The 24,786-nt window shown below is 38.1% G+C and overlaps 1 protein-coding gene across 5 annotated transcripts in view; it reads left to right on the top strand.

Annotated features, from left to right (window-relative positions):
- The window catches only part of CNTLN (centlein), a 299,452-nt gene that overhangs the window by 45,976 nt on the left and 228,690 nt on the right, over positions 1-24,786 (top strand). For all 5 annotated transcript variants that reach the window (XR_013960576.1, XR_013960577.1, XM_080667631.1 and 2 more), the window contains exon 3: positions 21,040-21,124. Coding sequence is in view for 3 of the 5 variants with exons in the window: in XM_080667631.1 (XP_080523757.1) it covers positions 21,040-21,124 (85 nt within the window). In the remaining 2 variants the exon portion in view is untranslated. The remainder of the gene's footprint in view (positions 1-21,039; positions 21,125-24,786) is intronic.

Genomic DNA, 24,786 nt, shown 5'->3' with positions numbered 1-24,786 from the left:
TCAAGGCAGGTGCAATGTGACTTATCAGGGGGCCCCACTATTGCCCTATGATGGCCCCTCGGAGGGAGGCCCAGGCCACTGGCAGGTGGGGCGATCAATCGGGGGGCTTCACGATCCCTCCAAAGAAGGAGGCCCAGACCACCCTCTGCAGGGCGATCAATTGGGGGCTTCATGGAACTGGGGAACTGGGGGGGCAGGTTGTGGCAGCGGATGGTGGCAGCACCAGGCTAAGGCGGGTGCGGGCTGGGGATGGGGCTGAGAGGTAGCTGGGGCCATGAGGGAGGCAGCTGGGGCTGTGAAGGCCTACCCTTGCACAATTTTCATACATCAAGCCTCTAGTCTTCTAAATAATAGACTTCCAAGAGTAGTTCTTAGCCTTTTTGACGTTATTTTTATTAGCAGTTTACTAATCCTTAAAACAATGTATATTGTATTAAGTTTGACTACTTAAATTTAGAAGAAAACAAGTGTGGTTATGGCCAGAGAGAGAGAGCGAGGGGCTGGGTGGAGGTGGTTAAACGAGGCGTAGAGGAATGAGAGGACATCTGTAATAGTGTCAGCAGTAAATAAAAAAAAAAAAAAAATCTAAATCTCAAACTAAAGTTGTTCAGGTTTTAACAATGGTAATACCTTTTACTTTTTCATATGTACGTTTTTAAATAAAGCCTACACATAAATTTTTAAATAAAGCGTACACATATGTACGTTTTTAAATAAAGCCTACACATAAATAAAGCCTACACATAAATAAGAAAAATTTCTTATTTTCTTTTATTTTTAAACACCTTATCTTTGTAAAAATCGTGAAGACATGTTTTACTTTTTTAATATTCTATGCTTACTATCTGACAGGATTCTTCATACTTTTTTTCTCATGGCCTCCTTTCCAGTTTTCAGTGGTCCTTCCTTCTCTAACTCCCTGTCTTTCTCTCCAGTCTGGACATGACAACTTAATTTTGGAAAATATGATAAAAAGGAATAAAAGAAAAACAAGATGACTTTTATTATTTATTACATGTTTATTTAGGATATGCATGTTACACCCTTGAAATACTTGTGTTCAAGATTAAATGTCATAAAGGATAAGAGATTATCTCATATTTATGTTTATATTTAAAGTTTAGATGCTTAATAAGCAGACTGTTGTTATAAGGTTATATTATATATTCTCGTCACTGAGAAAACCTCCCTACTGCTCCATTCAACTTCTAAACACATGGGTTGCACAGCTGCTATATGGCTGTACACTGTCCCATGTGTATTAAGCCAACACAGCCTGAAAAAGGGTTGCATTTTGGAGCATGATGTAGCATGGCTCGTTGGAGACCCCAGAAGTGTAGCTGCCAGAATTCTTCCATCTGGTAGCAGTGCTGCTAGGCAGCTCAACACAGGACATAAATATTTTTTTGCAGTTGAGCACTCTTCCTGTTGCAACAGCCATAAATGCCTACGAGAAATGTGGATGAATGGGAATATGGTCAAAGGAACTAATAGGTGTTTAATTGGAACCCCTCTACTGTTTAAGGTGAAAGATCATGCAATAAAGTATGAAGAAACACATTTTAACTCTTAATATATAGATACAAGAAGCTAATTGCAGTTTTAAAAAACTAGCATTTATATGCATTGCAGAAGTTAACACAGAAATACAGTTTTTGTTTTTAAAGTAAAATAATTGTGATGGTCTTCATTTGTTGAAAGTTTATTTCTTGTTTCATTAAAAATTCCCTGAACATTGAACATAAGTCAACATTCCATAGAGAAGGAAGTATTATGCAGCTTGCATGTGTGCATATCTGCATATTGGAGCACAAAATATTGACATGATAATTGCAGTCAAGCCTGAGTGAACAGTGGCCTGTGGGAATTCAGCTGGTGTTGTACCAACTGGATGGCTGCGCAGGACACAGTTTGAAATGCAAGGTGCAAGTTAGCACTTTATTCAGCACAGGCAGGCATCATTTAAAAATCCTTGGGGGCAACCCTGGTGATGTGCAGATGTTAAAACAGTCTGTTCTGAAGTGCTGATATTTTTGAACACTGTAAGAGACTTCTAGATTCTGGGTGAAAAATATTTGCACAATTATTAAAGACATATAATACACAATTTTTCCAACTTTTTAATGGATGTTTTAGATAATGTTGAGTATATGCAGAAATTTTTGGATATGTAGTTAAAAGAGAAAAAAAGAGGAAATCAACTAAAGCCATTTAATTTCTAAATATAAAACAGAAGAGGTTTTGTTTTGAGTTTAAACATTGTATTTTTAGAAATGACACTGAATGAATTATGATATCTGAAACAACGGTACATTATTCAGTGATATATTAAATCTAGAGTTATGTTCTATTAAATGACTACTTCTTTGTTTAAAGGGTTAATCTCTGCGCCATAATTTACAAATTCAGATTCAGATATAGCCTAATTCTATTCTTTGTTCTGATTTTGAACTACCTAATTGAATAGGGAAAAAAATCAATCATTTTTTATATTTCAGGTTGACTCTTCCAGCACAAGTTTTGGCTTTCACATATAGGTGGAATATAGTTTCAACATATTATTGAAAAATAAATGTAATAGTTAGAAATTCTGAATTATATATTATAATTATGTGCTGATCTTAAAGCAAAACAGATATTTTAACTATACTTGGACTTTTACAATATTTTATACTAAAGTTTTATATGTATTAGGAACTTTTGATACAGTAACTTATTTTTATTCAGAATATGTTTCAATAGATCTTTTTACTGGGGAGTAAAGTTTTCAAGTTTTTCTCTTCTGCAAGTTTTTATGTTATTCAAACGTACAGTTCTAGTAATTTATTATGCATATTCAAAATAGGAAAATAATTATAAAACAGTTTGTGAATAAAAGGATAAATAAATTATTTGATAATGGTATAATTTTCATTTCCCTAAACTTCCATTTTTATCAATCTTACTGTTTTAGAATTTTGGTGTTTACTAGAAATTGAGAATGCATTTAAATGGAAAACCGTTACTAATGATAAAATCTACATTTTAATACATTCTGTATTCAAAAGAAAGAAGACATTAGTCCAACTATGTTTATTTTGTGCATTATTATCTATTTGTTAATTAAGAATAATCAGTGTCAATAAGTTTGCTTTTTATTTTCTTTGTTTTCTAATTCAAACCAATATCATTGTCTCATTTATAGTTAAATGTTTCCTTTAGACTCTAATATTTCATTTTGACATCTCATTAAAAATAGGCTCAAACCCAGAAAATAAAATCTTGACATATTGTGTAATATATGCCATGGTCTATCACACAATAAAATTTTGATTCTTAATGGTTCAGAATAATATCTCAGATTTTTGAATTTAGAAAAATGGCAAAATATTAGCATGGTAAATCATGTGGATAAATACAGCAATGTTAAATGTTTAAATGGGTGGTACCCTTGGGAAAAGTGATTGGTGCTTTAAACTTGTACAAATCTGACAGCCTTTCTTCACTTCATTTTTCATCCTAAAGAAGTCTGCAGATATTCTTAGCTCACATCATTATTGCACATCAGTGGTTCTAATTAGCTAAACAAGAGTTTGTCTCAGTCATTGATCATCATCAACTACTTGACAGTATCTCTTTTTTTAGGAACCCTTTTTCATGTCTTGTAAATCCATAAATATATATTAATTGAAATGACCAAATAGTTTGGTGATATTTTAAACTTGAAATAACTTTTTTTCATCACATAATTTTAATTAAAAAATATTGTATTCATAGTGTAGCTTTGTTAACTCTTGGGAGTTGTGAAAATATTAGATTTACTATACCACCAGGAGGAGCTGCTGCACAAATCTCTAAATAAATTTTTGAATTGTGATTTTTTTTAAAAAATTGAAACTATAATATAATATCCAATTTTCAATGTTTTTGGTTATAAAATATATAATTTATGTGCATTTTTGAAGTTTATATTCTATTTGAAGTTTTACATTTCATTTTTCATATACTTTCAGTATCATGTTACTCAGCTTAATCTATTGAGAAGTGTGTCATTGTTATTTGAGTGACTCACAGACTTTAGTGCATATCAGAATCACTTGAGGCTTTGTGTCTTAGTTTGGGCTTTTATAACAGAATACCGTAGAATAGGTGGCTTAAAACAACAAACATTTATTTTTCTGGAGGCTAGGAAGTCTAATACCAACATGCCTGCCAATTTCATCCCTTGGAGAGTTCATTACATATAGCTGATTTCTTACTGTATCTTCCCATGGCAGAGAGAGGGAGAGATAGAGGTAGAGGTAGAGAGGTAGAGAGGTAGAGAGGTAGAGAGGTAGAGAGGTAGAGAGGTAGAGAGGTAGAGGTAGAGGTAGAGGTAATCATCTTTCTAATGTCTCTTTATATAAGGGCACTAATTCCCTTCTTGAGGACTGCACCTTCATGACCTCCCAAAGGCTCCACCTTCAAATACGATCACATTGGGGGTTAGGGCTTCAGCATATGAATATGAAAGAAACATTCAGTCCATAACACCTTGTTATTGTTAAACACAGATTGCTGGGCCCTACACTCAGTGATTTTGCTCTCGGGGTGGGTGGAAGGTGGTGCCTTAATAACAAATTCCTAGGTGATGCTGATGCTGCTTCCCTGGTTACCCACACTATGAGAACCACTGGGTTAGACCGTGATTGAATTGTGTACATACTGCATCATAGGAGATGAATAGCCTGGTAGCAAGCTCATTTGGAAGCTGTTAATTTTTTTGTTTGGATTTTGTGACATATAATCTCATTTAAAAGGACCACCAGAATTTATTTTGACATTAGTGGGGATTTTACTCTTATTACAGAAGGGTGTATAAGAAAGACTTTATCCCTGTAAATTATACTAATTCCTGGTAGGTTAAAAATAGATTGATAGTATATCTAGAAAGGAACTTACAGAGGGAGTTTCTTACTGGAATTAATGTCTTGGCTGTCTCAATTTAGGTCTTTGTTCCAGGGTAAACCCTATCATGCCTTGTTCTTGAGGATTTGAAGTCATATTTCTCCTTGAATGGATCTACTATTCTTTTTGCAATTCTCATGATTTTATAATGGTAAATTTAAAAAATCAAGTAATAATTTGAGGTTGTATGTTAGTGACAAATGATAAGCAAAGGGCATATATATATTTAATATATAAAAAGAAACAAAGATAAAATATGGTAGATACATTGATAGGCAATGGCAAATTAGAAGAAAAAGGAATTTCAATTTCTGAAAGTATAGTACATTTAATATTATTATTAATAAAAGAAACAAAAATAAAAAGAAAACCTAGTTGAAAACAGTGGTCTGTAAGTATGCATTAAATGTGCTGGTAATGCCGGGGCCGGTTTGGCTCAGTGGATAGAGCGTCGGCCTGCGGACTGAAAGGTCCCGGGTTCGGTTCCGGTCAAGGGCATGTGCCTTGGTTGCGGGCACATCCCCGGTGGGGGGTGTGCAGGAGGCAGCTGATCGATGTTTCTCTCTCATCGATGTTTCTGGCTCTCTATCCCTCTCCCTTCCTCTCTGTGAAATATCAATAAAATATATTTAAAAAATATAAATGTGCTGGTAATGCTTGGTAAATAGAAAATAAAATAATAAAGCAGGATAAAGTACAAACAGTAAAAATAGTAGTCATACTATGTTTGAAAAAATGTCAAATGTGGTTTATTTCAACTTTCCACTATTTGTGCCTATATCCAGAGGACTGTATATGGCTAGAGAAAAACTGTGAACCATGATGACTGGCCTTATATAAATTTACTAGGGGCCCAGTGCATGAATTCGTACACCTTAAAAGGAATTGGGGGCCGCGAGGCTCCAGTGGGCATAGGGGCGGGTCTTGGCCCATCCTCTGCGCCCCACCCAGCCCTTCCTGTTGTGGCTCCCAGTCCCCTGTCTGCTGGCAGCACCGCTCCCTCCGCCGCTGCTCCAACGTGCTGATGGCACTGGCCCCACTTGCACCCGCTGACGGTGCGGAGCGATTGGGGCTAGTGTCAGCAGTGGGTGCTTGTGGGGCTGGCCACATCAGCGGTGCAAACGGCAGCTGCTGCCCTGATTGCCCCACAGGAGCAAGGGGAGGTGGAGAAGCCCTCAGGGACGATTGGGACTGGCACTGGGTGCCAGCAGCGGGTGCGAGCCATGGCTCCAGGGCCAGCTGTGGGTGTGAGCGGCGGCTCCAGTGCTGCCTGGGGTGCAAGTGGAGGCTCTGGCGCTGGCAGGGGGTGCGAGTGGGACCGGCACCAGCAGCAGGTGTGAGCGCCGGGCAGGACCGTGGTGCACATGAGCAAATAATTTTCAGTAACCATAAGAGGCTCGCCCCGATGACAGCGACCAGTGCCCCGCCTTGGTCTGGTGCCCCCACTTACTGCTCCACTATCCCACCACAGCCAATGCCCACCATGGTCTGCAAGCGCCCCTTGATTGTCTGCACACGTTGTAGTGACCAGTTGTCCAGTTGTTCGGTTGTTCAGTTATTCCGCCGTTTGGTCTTTTTGCGTATTAGCCTTTTATTATATAGGATGACCACTAAGCTCAGCAGTCCTTAGTCCTGCCTGGTAATGATCCTTTTTTTTTTTTTTTTTTGCCTTGTGTAATATTTCATTATCCTAGAACAGTAGTTGGCAAACTGTGGCTCACGAGCCACATGCGGCTCTTTGGCCCCTTGACTGTGGCTCTTCCACAAAATACCATGGCCTGGGCGAGTCTATTTTGAAGAAGTGGCATTAGAAGAAGTTTAAGTTTAAAAAATTTGGCTCTCAAAAGAAATTTCAATCGTTGTACTGTTGATATTTGGCTCTGTTGACTAATGAGTTTGCTGACCACTGTCCTAGAAGACTATTTTATGCTTACTCTCTTGCCAACTTCTAGCAGGGGTCCTCAAACTTTTTAAACAGGGGGCCAGGCCAGTTCACTGTCCCTCAGACCATTGGAGGGCCGGACTATAGTTTAAAAAAAATATGAACAAATTCCTATGTGCACTGCGGGCCTGGGACGAGTCGGCTGCTAAGCAGGACAGGCAGCGGCACCCGTTGGGCCAGATAAATGTCCTCGGCGGGCCACATGTGGCCCGCAGGCCGTAGTTTAAGGACCCCTGTAAGGCTTTGTTTTCTATTCTCACTCTCAGGTGATAGAATTTGACAAATGAACATTTGTTAAATAGAGCACAGGTTGCTGGATGATGAGCCCTGGTTTAAGAATAGATCACAAGAGAAATTGGAATAGAGAAATTCATTACTTACAGGTCCTGGAGGAAGTGGCTGGTTTGCCACAAGGGACCACATAGGGAGGTCATGGCAGAGTGCAGACAGAGACAGACAGAGAGGGCTTGGGGCATATGCCTTTATTAGTATTTGTAGGTGGAGTGCTTTGGGGTTTTCGGGCTAAGGCAGTATTGGCCAATTGAAACCATAAGAGCTGGAGTTCGGTAAGCCCCACAAGGGTTTTTCTCTAAGGGATGCATACAAGAAAGGTGTTGGGAGGCAGGGAATACTGTTGATCACAGAGGCTGTTGGAAAAGTCCTATTAGGAACTGAAATTGCTATGACTGTTGCTGCTGACTAAGGCATGCACTTACATTGAGGGCTAATGTCAGTTTAAAGTATTGGTATTGCTGCATAGCTTAGCTAAATTTTCAACAATACCATTGAGAAAATAGAAGCTCTTAGAATTCTAAGAAATTATACTCCTTACCATAACCACATCCATCAACATATCTGAATCTATACTCATATTTTTTCTTTGGAAGAATTGTTCATACTCTCATCTAAGGCCAAACAGACTCTATATGTATGCTAAAGCTGTAAGAACCCTGCAATTCTCCGTTTTCTCTCATGGGGCATCAGTATCTCTTACTGTCCTGAATTCTGTTGACATATACACAGGCTATTTATCTTCCATCTTAAATCTTTTTTGATCTCATATTTCCCTGATCTTCTGTTCATTTTTTTCTGTTATTTTTACTGCAAAATTCATCTGAAGAGTAGTTTTCACTATTCAATTTTTTCCTTTCTCTCTTGAACTCATTACAGTAGGCTTTCATACCAACCATTCTCCTAAACAGCTCTTGTCATAGTCACCAGTGACCTCAATATTGCTAAATCCAGCTGTCAGTTCTCACTTTATCTTCTTAAATATGTTTGTAGGATTTGGCACAATTGATTCCTTTTTTCTAAAAATATTTATTCACTTAGTTTATCTTTTGATTCTCCTCTTATATGATTGCTTATCCATGTTAGTATCATTTGCTGTTTTTTTTCTCATCTTACTAACTTATTAATGTTGGAGTGCCACAGAATTCAATTCTCAGACTTTTCTATCCAAAATCACTTACCTAGTTGATCCCATCTAGTTGTGGTCTTAAATGTATTTGGGTGACTCTTAAAGTTTTATCTTTAGCCTTGACTTCTTGACTGATTCCAGACTTGTTTATCCAACTACTCTTGGATGTTGATTAGGCATCTCAAATGTAACATGTCCAAATCCCAAATTTTAATGTCCCTTACTCTCATCTCTTATCTCAGATAATGTCTACTTTATTCTTTCAGTTTCTCAGATAAAAGCTTTGGAAACATTCTTGATTTATCTCTTTTACATCTTATATCTAATGTATCAAGAAAACCTGTTAGCTCTGCCTTCAAAATATCAAGAATTTTATTACTTCTCAGTATTACTGTACCCACCTATCTTGTCCAATTCATCTTTATAACTCACCTGAGGTATTTCAGTTGCTTTCTAACTGGTCTCTGTGTTTCTACCCTTGACTTCTAGAGCATGTTCTCAACCCAAGAGCCAGTATGGTATTCATAAAATAATAATTTGTATTGTGTTATTTATCTGCTTAAAACTTACACTCTATCTTCTCATTATACTGAGAGCAGATCCAATGTTCATAAGGCTACAAAACCTATGTATTACTTTGTTCTCTGTGATCTTTTTGTCCTCAGCTACCATTCTTCCCTTGTTTATACAAGGGAAGATACATTTAATTTTTTGCTATTATTTGAATACTAGAGGCCTGATACAAGAAATTTGTGCAAGGGGCTCGGCCCTCGCAGCACAGCAGCTTGCCTCAGCCCTCACAGCCTTGGCTTCATTGGGAAGGTCATCTGGAAGATCATTCGGCTGTCTGGTCTAATTAGCATATTATGCTTTTATTATTATAGATATCAATTATGTTCTTTCCTACTTGTTACCAGTCCTATGGCCTGGAAAACTTTCAGAGCTTTCTTCAGAGCTCTATGACTCTTACTTTCTTCCTTTAAGTCTCTGCTCAATCATCTGTTAATTATCCTGTAAACATAGCAACTTTCCATTTACTCTCCAGTTCTTCAAGACTAGATATCCTAGAGAGGTGTAGAGCATCTACCGAAAACATAATCACAAACCCAAATAGGCAACCAAAATGAAGAGACAAAGAAACAACCCTCAAATGAAAGAACTAGAGAATTCTCCAGAAGAGAGAAATGAAGCAGAGGTAAGAAAATGCTCAGCAGTATGAAAAAAGATAAAGCAACTATGAAAAAAAGAACAGTCTGAGATAATGACATAACACAAAGAACACATTGGAAGGAATACACAGGAGATTTGGGGAAGCTCAGGATTGAATCAGTGAATTAGAAGACAGAGTTGAAAATATCACTCAATCAGAGAACCAAAAAGGAAAAACAATTAACAAGAGAACAGCTTAAGGGAGCTGTGGGACAACATGAAATGTAACAATATTAGAATAGCAGGTATGCAAGAAGAGGCAGAAAGGGAGAAAGTACTAGAGAAGGTGTTTGAAGAAATAATGGCAGAAAACTTCCCTAACCTGGTAAGGGAAAAAGTCACAGAAGTTCAGGAGGCATAGAGGACCCCAAACAAGAAGAATCCAAACAGACCCATGCCCAGATACATCATAATTAAAATGCCAAAAATTAAAGACAAAGAATATTAAAGGCAGCAAGAGAAAAGAAAACTGTTACCTACAAAGGAGTTCCCATAAGGCTGAAACCTGATTTCTCATCAGAAACTCTACAGGCCAGAAGGGAATGGTATGAAGTACTCAAAGTAATGGAAAGCAAGGATCTGAGACTAAGATTACTATATCCAGCAAGGCTGTCATTCAAAATAGATGGTCAAAGAGCTTCCCAGCCAAAAAGGCTAAAGGAGTTCATCACCACCAAGCCAGCATTACAAGAAATGCTAAAGGGATTGCTGTAAGGGATTGCTGAGAAGAAGAAACAGAAAGAGAAACCTAGCCATACAGAATTAAAATGGCTATAAATAAGTACCTCTCAATATTAGCCCTAAATGTAAATGGATTAAATGCTCTAATCAAAAGGCATAGGGTAGCTGAACGGATACAAAAACATGACCCAACTATATGCTGTCTACAAGAGACCCACCTCAAAAGAAAAGACACACACAGGATGGAAGTGAAGGGATGGGAAAAAATTTTCTATGCAAGTGGAAAAGAAAAAAAAGCTGGAGAAGCAATACTCATATCCAACAAAAATAGACTTTAAAGTAAAGGACATCACAAGAGATAACGAAGGTCACAACAAAATACTAAAGGGATCAATCCAACAAGAGGATATAACCCTGGTAAACATATATTCACCCAATATAGGTGCACCTTAATAAATAAATATATATATATATATATATATATATATATATATATATATATATATTTATACACACACACACACACACACACACACACACACACACACACACACACACACGTCTGGAGGAATTTAACGGAAAGATTGACAACAATTGTCATAGTAGGGGACTTTAACACCCCTGTGACTTCACTGGACAGATCTTCCAGAAAAAAATTAACAAGGAAACAGAGACTCTAAAGGACACACTAAATCAGATGGAATTAATAGACATTTATAGAACATTTAACCCCAACACAGCAGAATATACATTCTTCTCAAGTGCACATGGGCCATTCACAAAGATAGATGACATGTTAGGACACAAAACAAGTCTCTACAAGTTCAAGAAGATTGAAATCATATCAAGCATCTTCTCAGATCACAGTGGCATTAAATTAGAAATAAAGTACAATAAAAACACCCAAAAACATTCAAACACATGGAGGCTAAATAGCATGTCATTAAACAATGAATGGGTTATCAACAAGATCAAGAAAGAAATAAAAAAATTTCCTGGAAACAAATGAAAATGAACATAAAACAACCCCAAATCTCTGGGACACAGCAAAAGCAGTCCTGAGTGGGCAGTTCATAGCACTACAGGCATACCTAAGAAAACAAGAAAAATCAGCAATCAGCTATTTAACTCTACAACTTAAAGAGCTAGAAAGAGAACAACAAGAAAAGTGCAAAGTAAGTGGAAGGAAATAAGTATCACAGCAGAAATAAATAACATAGAGACTAAACAACAATACAAAAAAATCAATGAAACCAAGAGCTGGTTCTTTGAAAAGATAAACAACATTGATAAACCATTAGCCAGACACATCAAGAAACAGAGAGAGGGCCCAAATAAATAAAACCAGAAACAAAAGTGGAGAAGTAACCATGGATACCACAGAAATACAAAGGATTGTAAGAAAATACTATGATGAACAAGTATATGCCAACAAGCTGGACAATGTGGATGAAATAGACAAATTCCTAGAAAAATAAAATCTCCCAAAACTGATTCAGGAAGAATAAAAAAACCTGAATAGGCTAATAACAACTGATGAAATATAAGCAGTAATCAAAATACTCCCACCAAACAAAAGCACAGGTCTGGATGGCTTCACAGGGGAGCTTTTCCAAAAATTCAAAGAAGAACTAACACCTATATTCCTCAAACTATTTCAGAAAATCCAAGAGGAAGGAACACTTCCAAACTAGTTTTATGAAGTCAGCATTATCCTAATTCCAAAACCATATAAAGACACTACAAAGAAAGCAAATTACAGGCCAATATCCCTGATGAACATAGATGCTAAACTCCTCAAAATATTAGCAAATCGCATCCAGCAAAATATTAAAAAAAATAATATATCATGATCAAGTGGGATTTATTCCAGGTATGCAAGGCTGGTACAATATTCGCAAATCAATGTGATACATCACATGAACAAATTGAAAGACAAAAATCACACATAATCATAGATGCAGAGAAACCATTCAACAAAATCCAACACCCATTTTTGATAAAAACTCTCAGCAAAGTTGGAATAGAGGGAGCATATCTCAACATGATAAAGGCCATATATAACAGATCTACAGCCAACATTGTATTCAGTGGGCAAAAACTAAAACCATTTCCCCTAAGAACAGGAACAAGACAGGGATGCCCACTTTCACCACTCCTGTTCAACATAGTACTGGAAGTGCTAGCCATAGCAATCAGACAAGAAGAAATAAAAGGCATTCAAATTGGAAAAAAAAGAAGTAAAACTGTCGTACATAGAAAACCCCAAAGATTCCATAAAAAAAGCTACTAGATTTAATAAATGAACTTGGCAATGTAACAGAATACAAAATTAACACCCAGAAAGCTATGGATTTTTTATAAGCCAATAATGAACTCACAGAAGGAGAAACTAAAAAGCAATCCCATTTACCATTGCACCAAAAAAAATAAGATTCCTAGGAATAAGCTTAACTAAGGAGGTAAAATACTTATACTCGGAAAACTACAGGACATTGGAAAAAGAGATAGAGGAAGACATAAACAAATGGAAGAATATACTGTGTTCATGGATTGGTAGAATCCACATCAATAAAATGTCCATACTAACCAAAGCAATCTGTAGATTCAATGCAATCCCCATTAAGATACCAATGGGTTATTTCACAGACCTAGATAGAACAAACTCTCAAAAAATTCATCTGGAATAAAAAGACCCAAAATAGCTGCAGCATTCCTGAGAAAGAAGAACAAAGTTGGAGGATCACAATACCAGATATCAAGCTATATTACAAAGCCACTGTTCTCAAAACTGCCTGCTATTGGCACAAGAACAGACATATAGACCAATGGAACAGATCAGAGAACCCATAAATCAACCTAAGCCATTAAGCTCAATTAATATTTGACAAAGGAGGCAGAGCATACAATGGAGACAAGATAGTTTCTTCAGTAAATGGTATTGGGAAAATTGGACAGATACATGCAAAAAAATGAAACTAGATCACCAACTTACACCATACATAAACATAAACTCAAAATGGATAAAGGACTTAAGCATAAGACGAGAAACCATAAAAATCTTCGAAGAATCCATAGGCAGCAAAATAACACACATATGTCCTAGCAATATCTTCACCGGTACAGCTCCTAGGGCAATGGACACTAAGGAGAAAATAAACAAATGGGACTACATCAAAATAAAAAGCTGCTGCACAGGGAAAGAAAACATCAACAAAACAAGAAAGCCCAATGCATGGGAGAACATATTTGTTAGTGTTATAACGGATAAGGATTTAATCTCCAACATTTACAGGGAACTCACACAGTTTAACAAAAGGAAGATAATCCAATCAAAAAATGGGCAAAGGACCTAAATAGACACTTTTTGAAAGAGAACATAAGGAAGGCCGAAAGACATATGAAAACCTGCTCAAAGTTACTAATCATCCAAGAGATGCAAATCAAAACAATGAGGTACCATCTCACACCTCTCAGAATGGCTATCATCAACAAATCAACAAGTGCTTGGGAGGATGTGGAGAAAAAGAAACCCTCGTGTACTGCTGGTGGGAATGCAGATTGGTGCAGCCACTGTGGAAAACAGTATGGAGTTTCCTCAAAAAATTAAAAATGGAACTCCCATTTTACCCAATAATCTCACTTCTAGGAATATATTCCAAAAAATCAGAAACACAAATCAGAAAGAATATATGCACCCCTATGTTCATACCAGCACAATTTACAATAGCTAAGATTTGGAAATAGCCTAAGTGCTCATCAGCAGATGAGTGGATTAGATATTATGGTACATCTACACAATAGAATACTATGCTGCTGTAAAAAAGAAGGAACTCTTGCCATTTGCAACAGCATGGATGGAACTGGAGAGCATCACGCTAAGCAAAATAAGCCAGTCGGAGAAAGATAATTATCACATGATCTCACTCATTTCTGGAATATAATGAACACCATAAACTGATGAATAAAATTAGAGCCAAAGGAAAAAAGTATTTGAGAATATAAAAGAAGTAATACTGTTATTTGCATGTTTTTAATATTTTCTACAACTTTTGTGATATACTATGTTTGTACAGTTTTGGTAATATTAATATACTTAAAATCATTTTTTTCTTGAAATATTAATGTTTATTGTATGTAATATATTTAAGATAGTTTTTCTTGAAATATTAAAAAATAAATAAAATTAAAATAAAAATTTAGTGTTAGTGTAAATTCTCCATTTCAGGAAGAACAAGTACGCAAATGCAGGGTCAGATAAAATGATTTATTGAAAGTATGCTTGTTTGGGGAAAGATTCACAAAGCCTTTAAGTGCTGCCTCTACTACTCAGGGTATGTGTGCAAGGACACATTTTATCATAGGGATTGTACATGTTTCTTTTTGTTTGAATATTTGAAAGAGTTATGTTTTACACACTTTCTGATTTCAAAAATTTTAAATCCTGTTAAAACTTTTATGTATCAAGATGTTTCCCTTTAATAATAAAAAAAAGACTAGACATCCTTTTCTTTGTTACCCTAGTTTATTGTTCTTATTATATTTACTAGTGGCTCAGTGCACGAAATTCATGCACGGCTAGAGTCCCTAGGCCTGGCCAGTGATAAGGGTTGATCTGTGGAGTGACCAGTGGGGTGATCGGGGGGCCCCCGCTGGCACCAGCCTTGGCCGTCCTGACACTGCTCGCTTGCCAGCCCCACCCCCCGCCACCACTGGTTGCCTCACTCTCCAGGAGGCCACTGGCCAGGTGATCAGGGGGTGGCGCCACGTGCTCACTGGCCAGCCCTGCCCCCTGACCTGCCACCACCGCTGCCATTCGCCTCCCTCTGCTGGGTGACCGGTGTGGCGATCAGGGGCCCCCCCGCTGGCACCCACTTTGGCTGACCTGGGGCTTGCGGGCTGGGGGAAGCTCCTGCATTGAGCATCTGCCCCCTGGTGGTCAGTGCGTGTCATAGCGACTGGTCATTCCACTGGTCGTTCCACCATTCGGTTGATTTGCATATTAGGCTTTTATTATATAGGATAGCCAGTTGGCATACTTTGTGTTCACTTATTTATCATTTGTTTCAATATATATGAACTAGAATGTTTATTTCATGAAGGCAGCCTCTTGCTTTACTTTGCTTTATATTTTATCCTACTGTTATCTATTTTTGGAACTCTTTAGATATATGTCAGAGTTTCCTAGTGAAACCCACATGTCTTAAAATTGTTTTTTTATATTCATTGTTCTGGGTGAATTCCTCATTAATAGTCTCTATTTCACTAATTGCCTTTTTGTATCTAGTTTTGAACTCAGCCCATTTAATAGTTTTTTATTTATTTAGTGATTTATATGTTTTCAAGATTTTTAGATCTACTTACTGTTTTATTTATGTTTTTTTTTTTTTAATTTTAGTCACTCTTTCATGTCTTTAAAGATCCTTACTTATTTCAAAGTCTTTTTCATTGTGTTTTGTTATTTTCATTTTGTCTAGAGATTGATTTTTTTCAGATTATTGAGTTACTGTTTACTTGTGTTGTATGTGGGTGGGTGTAGAGAGTGTGTTTTCTTCATGTATTTTGGATTTTTTTTGCTCCTGTTGTTCTCTTCCTCCTTTTTCCTTACTACCCCTTCTTGTCTAATGCCTTTTTCTCTCTAGAAAATTTATGTTTGCTACTAAATTGTTACACTCACCTCATTCTTCCATCCTGAAACAGGATTTCTATTGTAGTTTATGGCTCTTAGACAACAGTGAGAGGATTTGTTATAATTAGTACCTGAGCCAAGGGTGTTTGGGCTTAGCTCTTGATTAGGATGCTATATCTGTAACTTTTGCCATTTTAGACTTTCTTATAAATAAGATTTAGTTTCAGGCAAGGATGGGTGGATATTTTTTTGGCCTTCTTTCAGGAGTTGGGAGCCCCACCCCATTCTCTGGTTTCAAACAATGAGCCTGGCTATGATTCTACATATTGAGCAGGACAAGTATTTCTTTTTTTTTCTTTTTTTTTTTTTTAAATATATTTTATTGATTTTTTACAGAGAGGAAGAGAGAGGGATAGAGAGTTAGAAACATCGATGAGAGAGAGACATCGATCAGCTGCCTCCTGCACGCCCCCTACTGGGGATGTGCCCGCAACCCAGGTACATGCCCTTGACCGGAATCGAACCCGGGACCCTTCAGTCCGCAGGCCGACGCTCTATCCACTGAGCCAAACCGGTTAGGGCCAGGACAAGTATTTCTTACTATTCCCAGGAGCCAAGCTCTTTTCCACCTTAGACTGCATCATCTACATCCATAGCATTATATTTCTGCTTAGTTTATGATCTTCAGATATGTGGCTGTTTCTCCTTAATTTTTTTTTAATTTATTGATTTGTAAGAGAGAGGGGAAGGAGGGTTAAGAAATCCTTCTATTTTCTTTTTTTGTAACTGCATAATATTCCATTGTGTAAATGTGCCATAGCTTTTTTATCCACTTATCTTCTGATGGGCCTTTGAGCTGTTTCCAGATCTTAGCTATCTATATACACTGAGTGGCCAGATTATTATGATCTCTGAACGCATAATAATCTGGCCACTCAGTGTGTGTGTGTGTGTGTGTGTGTGTGTGTGTGTGTGTGTGTGTATTAGAGGCCTGGTGCATGAATTCGTACATGCTTGAAGTCTGGCCATCCTGGCCAGAAGGAGGGGACATGGGCGGTTGGCTGGCCTGCCTGCTGGTTGAACTCCTGGTTGAAGGGACAATTTGCATATTAGCCTTTTATTATATAGGATATACACTGAGTGGCCAGATTATTATGTGTTCAGATATCATAATAATCTGGCCACTCAGTGTATATAAAAAGGCAGTGACCATGACAACCAAAATGACCATTCGACTGGTCACCATGTGGTGCTAGCATAGATGCATAGACACAGGTAAAGTCTATGAGTGAACTAAGAATGAACAAGACAAATGCTTGCCTTCACAGAGCTCACACTGTAAGAAGGTTAGGTCAGGGATGAGAATTCAAAATTGCCACCAGCACAGACCTTAGGTGCCGCTTCTCAGAGCGGCCAGAGATATACCCAGTAGTGGACTTTGGGTGTAACTGAAGGGCTGGTGCCGATGTGAAGGCGGGGCCGTTCTGGATTTCTCAGAGGAGCCAGTGGCTGCCTAGGAGGTGGAGCTTTTGACGCTGACTGGCATAGAAACTGACCAGTCAGAATCTAATCTGGGTGAACTGCTAAGGCAGAACCTAAGGTGGGGGCTGAGGAGAGGTTATAAGGGCAACAGCTGTTTGGTGTAAGGTGTAAGAAAGTGGTTCAATTTTTTAATGACTGGTTTGGCAGTATAGTGCATATGGCTGGCTATCAGTCCAGATATACGGGTTATGTATTTTTGTCTGCCAAGAGCATCTCCTCCTGCTGAAAAAGGCTTTCCCCCACCCCATTTAAGCAATCCTATCCTATATAATCTATCTAAACTAATAAAAGGGCAATATGCTAATTAGACTGGGTAGACTGGCCATCTTCCAGGTGTCTTACTTCCTCCGGACAAAGCCATGGTGGTGGGGGCTGAGGCATAAGCAGTTAGGGGCAATTAGGCCAGCAGGGGAGAGCAGTTAGGGGCGAGATCAGGCCGGCAGGGGTTTAGAGGTGATCAGGCCGGCAGGGGAGGGCAGTTGGGGGTGACCAGGCTGGCAGGGGAAGGCATTTGGGGGCGAGATCAGGCTGGCAGGGGAGGGCAGTTGGGGGTGACATCAGCCCAGCAGGGGAGGGCAGTTGGGGGCGACCAGGCTGGCAGGGGAGGGCATTTGGGGGCGAGATCAGGCTGGCAGGGGAGGGCAGTTGGGGGTGACATCAGCCCAGCAGGGGAGGGCAGTTGGGGGCATTAGGCAGGCAGGCAGGTGAGTGGTCAGGAGCCAGCGGTCCTAAACCGGCAGTCGGACATCCTCCGAGGGGTCCCAGATTGGAGAGGGTGCAGGCTGGGCTGAGGGACATCCCCCCCCCCCCATGCACGAATTTCATGCACTGGGCCTCTAGTCCTATATAATAAATGCCCAATATGCCAAGTGTCCTGTCATCCACTCATCTGTTCAATCAAAGCGTAATATGCTAATGATATGCTAAGGCCACTCAACCGCTTGCTATGATGTGTACTGACCACCAGGAGGTAGTCAACCAGTCGCTATGATGTACACTGACCACCAGGGGGCAGATGCTCTGACCAATAGGTTAGCTTGCTGCTGGGGTCCTGCTGATCGGGACTGAAAAAGACAGGCTGGACATGCCCTGGAGCCATCCTGCAGTCCCTTCCAAGCTGGCCAACCTCCCATGTCCTTCCCCGGCTCTGATTGTGCACCAGTGTGGTCCCTCAGCCTGGCCTGCATTCTCTTGCAATCTGGGACCCCTTGGGGGATGTCAGAGAACTGATTTCGGCCCTATCCCAAAGGCCAGGCTGGTGGACTCCACTGATGCACAAATTCATGCACCAGGCCTCTAGTTGTAAATAATTCTTCTATGAACATAGGGATTATTCTTTCTGATTTCAGGATTCTTAGGATATATTCCCAGAAGTGGGATTGCTAGGTCAAATGGTAGTTCCATTTTTAATTTTTTGAGGAAACTCTATATTGTTTTCCACAGTGACTGTACCAGCTTGCATTCCCAACAGCAGTGAACTAGGGTTCCCTTTTCTCCACATCATCACCAGCACTTGTCATTTGTTGATATGTTGATAATAGCCGTTCTGCTGTGAGATGATACCTCATTGTTGTTGGTGTTGTTTTTTTAAAAAGAGATGTTATTTGTTTTTTTAATATATCTTTATTGATTTCAGAGCAGAAGGGAGGGGTAGAGAGAGATACAAACATCAATGATGAGAGAGAATCATTGATCGGCTGCCTCCTGCATGCCCCTTACTGGGAATTGAGCTCGCAACCCTGGCATGTGCCCTTGACTGGAATTGAACCTGGGACCCTTCAGTCCGCAGGCAGACACTCTATCCACTGAGCTAATCCGGCTAGGGCAACCATATTGTTGTTTTAATTTGCATCTCTCTGATGACTAATGACATTAAACATATTTCCCGATATCATTGCTGACAAGTACACATAAGGAACTGTTGGACATTGAAATTGGGACTCAAACATTTTTTGTTATTATATGTTTATTTCTAGTCTGCAGAGGCAAGATTTTTTAAAGGAAAGAAATGGAGGAAAAATAGATACAGAGGCAAAGAAGCATTGAACAGACTGTCAAACTACAGCGGGAGGGCAGGGAGGTTGTGGTGGGGGGCTGTAAGAGATCAACCAAAGGACTTAAGCATAACCAATGGATACAAGACACTGGGTGGGGGCAGGTAAAGGCATGTACTGCGGGGTAGGGGAGGCCGGGCGGGAGGTCAATGGGGAAAAAAAAAAAAGGAGACATATGTACTACTACTTGTAATACTTCAAACAATAAAAAAAAAGGTCTTTTGGACATTTGTATATCCATTTTGGAGAGGTGTCTATTCAAGTCCTTTGCCTAGTTTTTAAATTGGATTGTCTTCATAGTGTTGAGCTGTATGAGTTCTTGTATATTTTGAAAACTAACCCCTTATCAGAGGTATCATTGGCAAATATGTTCTCCCATACAGTTGGTTCTCTTTACATTGTGCTGGTGGTTTCTTTGGCTATGCAGAAGCTTTTTAGTTTGGTGTAGTTCCAATTTATTTTTTCCTGTGTTTCTCTTGGTCTAGGATGTATGATCTTTTTAAGGTATAGATTTGCTAATATTTTGTTGAGAATTTTAGTATCTTTGTTTATCAGAGATAATGGCTTGTAATATTCTTTCTTTGTAGTGTCTTTATCTGGCTTTGGAATTAGGATAATGCTGGCCTTGCAAAAAGAGCTTGGAAGTCTTCCTTCCTCTTGAATTTTTTGGATTAGTTTGAAGATAGGTGTTAGTTCTTTGAATGTTTGGTAAAACTCACCTGCTGTGGTATGTGTGGGGGTGATGACCAAGCTCAGGCATACTGATCTGCTCTTCCACCTCTCCCCCAATGTCATCCACTTCAGACTCTCCTCAGGGGATTTCAGTCTGTACCTCTTTCCCACCACAGAAGCCTTGGGTAAGTACCTGCAAACGAAAACCCTGTGCTTTGTTTTTTTGTTTAAAGAAACAAAACAAACAAACAAACAAACAAACAAACAAACAGTGCTGACTTTCCCTGGTAGATAGAAGCTCCACTTCCTTTCACAGCTGGATGTTATATGGGCTGCTGTTCTTGGCTCTGGTGCTGTGGGCTGCTGCTTGCCTCCTGTGGGAGCTGGCCCTGCCCTTCTCGGGACCTAATTCCTCCTACCTATCTCGAGGTGGTCTGTGCCCTTCCTTGTTAAAAGTCACCTCTTCAGCTAATCTTCAGTTGGTAATTCAGGGTGAATGGTCCTCACTTTAGTTTTATTTCCAGTTTGGTTCTGGAAGGAAGTGCAAGAAAGATCCACGTACTCTACTGCCATCTTTGAAATGTCCAGTATTTTATTCTTAATATAATTCCCTATATAAAATGTTTGTTAAGATATATTTATATATTATTTTAAATTTGTAATACAATGGGTAATCCAATAAATATTACAAATGTTTTAAATATTCTTATCATGTATCTAAATCTGGAACTAAATTATTTAATATGAAGTTGTTTTAGTTGTGAGCAGTTCTAAGTTTTGACACTTGCCATATGGTTTCTGACTGGGCTGTCAACCCCAGATAACTTAATTTTCTATATTTCAAAGTGACACTTATTATCAGGATGTGAAATTCTAAAGGATTAGTTACCAGTTATGACTAATAAACTCTCAATGTGTGTGTGTGTATGTGTGTGTGTGTGTATTTATTTATTTTTATTTCTAGAGAAAAACAGAAATCTGAAGCTAAAGACAGGAAAGTTTTAGAAATTCTGCAAGTCAAGGATGCTAAAATACAAGAATTGGAACAGGTTGGTGTTACAATAGGAAATACTCTAACCACTATAATTGTTTTAGTAGATCTTTGCATTATTTTAAATTATTATTTTTTTGCCATAATGTTCATTAAGAATATAAGGGTCATTATGTTAAACCATTACTATTTTGAAACTACTATAGTTGGATTATTCTTTATAGTTATACTTAGCTTTTAGCCTCATTTGTTTTCTGAATTAATAGGCTGTGTTATTTATATATTAAAACTCTTAAGATGGTGTTATAGTTTTATAGTAGTATCTAGCAGTTTTTGTTTTATTGAATTTTGCCTTTTATTTTTAGCAGTTATCATTCACTTCTGAAACTTGTAAATTTTCAATTTTTTTTTGTTTGTAGAAAAGATCAACAAAAACTGGGATGATTCTCTTTTATCTTTTGAAAGCTTGTATTTATGAATTAGCAAAGTCCTATCTTTTATATATAATCAGTAAATTATACTATTACATGTAACTTTATATAATAAATATATATAATGTTCTGAGTACTTAATTATAAATATACTAGAGGCATGATGCATGAAAATTTGTGCACTGGGGTGGGTCCCTCAGCCTGGACTGCCCCCTCTCACAGTCCAGGAGCCCTCAGGAGATGTCCTACTGATGGCTTAGGCCCGCTCCTCTGCGGGAGGCAACCGGGCTGATCAGGGGAAGGTGCCGCCCCTATCACTCCGCTGCTGCTGCCACTGCCGGCCACGGTGGCTGCAAGGCCCGAGCCCTGGGCCTCACAGCCGCTGTGGCTTTGTATGGATGGACGTCTGGAAGACGTCCGCCCTAATTCGCATATTACCCTTTTATTAGCATAGATTGTTACATATAATAAATATATGATCAATATGTTATTACTGCGAAAATCCATGTGATCGGTGCTTCTAGGAATATTTTCAAGGTTTAAACATCTTCAAAATAAAGGTGAAAGAAATTTGTTGTAAGAATGGCCTATATCATGATAGAATATTTAAATTCATTTTGTACCCAATTGCTCATTATGGGTAAAATCCCTATAATTTTTTCTGAGTTAAATGGAAGTTCTTTTGGGCAACTGTTTTCTTCTGACTTTGATTCTGTTTTCCTTTCTAGCCAATTAAAGAGTCATAAGAACTTTGATCTTAGGTTATTTATTGTTATAAAGTTGTTTTAGTAAATGACTAAAAGTGGAAGTTAACTTATTTTTCCATTTTCTACATCCATATAAACTCATTTTTAAAAATGGAATATAGGTTCCTATTTGGCATATAAAGTTGAAGTTTATACCTTCCACAACATTTTATTTTCTTTATAGTAAATGTCATAATTGATACTATAATGATGACATTTTAGAAATAGCATTTTAGTCAGTTTGTTGTTGAAAAAACCAGTTGTATTTTCCATGTGCATATCAGTGTCAGAATGCATTCCAAGATATATATTGGCATGTGCGTAGTGTATTATTTAGGCTAGGCTAAGCTTTCTAATTGATACAACTTTATGCTTTACAAGTGGCAAACATATTCTGTATTCATTTTATTGGGAAAGCCAATCATATGGACACCCAAGATTCAGGGGGTTGGGTAAAATGTAGATCCAGGCTAAACAATTATTTTCTCAGTTATAACTCTACTAAAGGCCCGGTACACGGCATTTGTGCACTGGGGAGGGGGAGGGTCTCTCAGCTCTGCCTGCACCTCCGGGGATGTCTGACTAATGGCAGGGAGCGGGCCTAAGCCACAGTTGGACATCCTTAGGGCTGCAGCGGAGGCAGGCCGCTACGCTTGCCAGCTGTCAGTCCAGCTTGTGGCTGAGCAGTGCTACCCCTGTGGAAGTGCACTGACCACCACCAGGGGGCAGCTCCTATGTTGAGCGTCAGCCCCCTGGTGGTCAGTGCACATCATAGCTACTGGTAATTCTGCCACTTGGTCAATTTGCATATTACCCTTTTATTATATAGGATTCTACAGAGGATAATGGATTTTTGTACTGTGTTTGACATCCTTTGTCATTAAGTTTGCAATGCTATAGTTTAAGGAATGCTCAGTCCACCACATCTAGACAGCTATAGCATACCATTTGAAAATATGTTGACATTCTTAAATGACAATATATTTCGCCCTCTTCTTTGCTAAATTCTTTTTCTACTTCTTTCTTTGTTAAGTATTATTTTATTATTTACCTTTTTGAGCAGAATCACTTAGGTTATATATAAAATGTTAAATTCACATCAGATAAATTATTTGATTTTCAGATATCAACTTATTTTTTAGGTCCCTAGTTTCTTAACCTACATTATGCATATTCAGTTTATAACTTTCTACAAGGTATATTTTCAGTTCAGTTCAATGAAATATTGTATTAAATGCATGTACTATCCTGCGATGGTACTGTGGAAAAGTCAGAATTACAATTTTTGGCTTTAATGATTTTTAAATGTCTTTGAGGAGCAGGGTGGGGATAAAAGCATGGATCAAGTAACCATATTCTACACTAGATTACAGGTTCTGTAAGAGTGGCCACTTTTGTATACCTATTGACCCTTTTTTCCCCTGGCACCTAGTATTTACCATATTGCTAGCTCATAATAGATGCTCATTGAATATTATTGAATATATGATATAAATTGAAAAAAAACACACAATGTATTATAAGTGCCATGGGAGAATTACAATTAGAGTATTGTAAAGATTTAAAAGAAGGGGTGATAAGTTCTGTGGAGAGATCTTGAAGTGTTAAAGTGGGTTTTAATAGTTAGAGATGGTCAGGGATTTGCCCAGGGTGAACACTGGACAAAATACATGAAGGTAGGAGTGGCGTGTAAGGCATATTTAAGTAATATTGAAACTTATGGTTTGAATTATAGATAATATGTAGGAGTGTAAGCTAAGACTAATGTTATGTTGCACCTATATTAAGGAAAGGCCTTGATTGCTTGCAAGAAAAATTTGGATTTTACTGGTAGGCCAAAGAAATCTATCTAGATTTTTCTTTAGGGACTTAAGTTAATTGAGCTGCAGTCTATGAAAATAAAACTGCTAATTAGTATAAGCAATTAGAAAAAGGAAAGCAGAAAGTAGAATGATCTACTAGGAGATTTTTTCATACTCTAAAAGTAATGACATGAACCTGAAATAGGTTTGCAGGAATGAAAGGTATATAAGTTAGAACCATAGGACTTGAAAGTCCTGATTTGAAAGTGACCATAAGGTTTTTAGCCCAGAGAAACAAGGGAACAGTGGCATTATTATCAGAAAGAGGGTTATTATCAGGAGTTACAATTTACTGTAAGGATTAGGTTTTGATCTTCTTTAAAAAAATTTGTGTTTTAGTTGTTGGTGGGATTTCCATTTAGAGATTTCTAGCAGATTGTTGAAAGCCTGGATCTGACCCTTGGGAGGGAGTTTTCTCTTTAAGATGTAGATATTTAATGTTATAGTTAGAGGGAAGAGTTTAAACAGTGAGAATTCTAAGAACAAGGTATTTGCTGATATTGTTAATTGGTGAGAGGAAGAGCAAATTTCAGAAAAATGATGAAATGACTGTCAGGGAAGAAGAGAGAGAGAAGTATATATAATGCAATATCTTAATGAATTAAAAAAAGGAGTTTTAAGAAACAAAAGGTTATCATTGTTGTAAAATGCTGCAAAAAGTGTTTGTGAAGAAGATTAAAT

Source organism: Plecotus auritus, assembly GCF_963455305.1.
Source record: "Plecotus auritus genome assembly, chromosome: 5".
NCBI classification, from domain to species: Eukaryota; Metazoa; Chordata; class Mammalia; order Chiroptera; family Vespertilionidae; genus Plecotus; species Plecotus auritus.
This window is presented reverse-complemented; position numbering and strand designations above follow the sequence as displayed.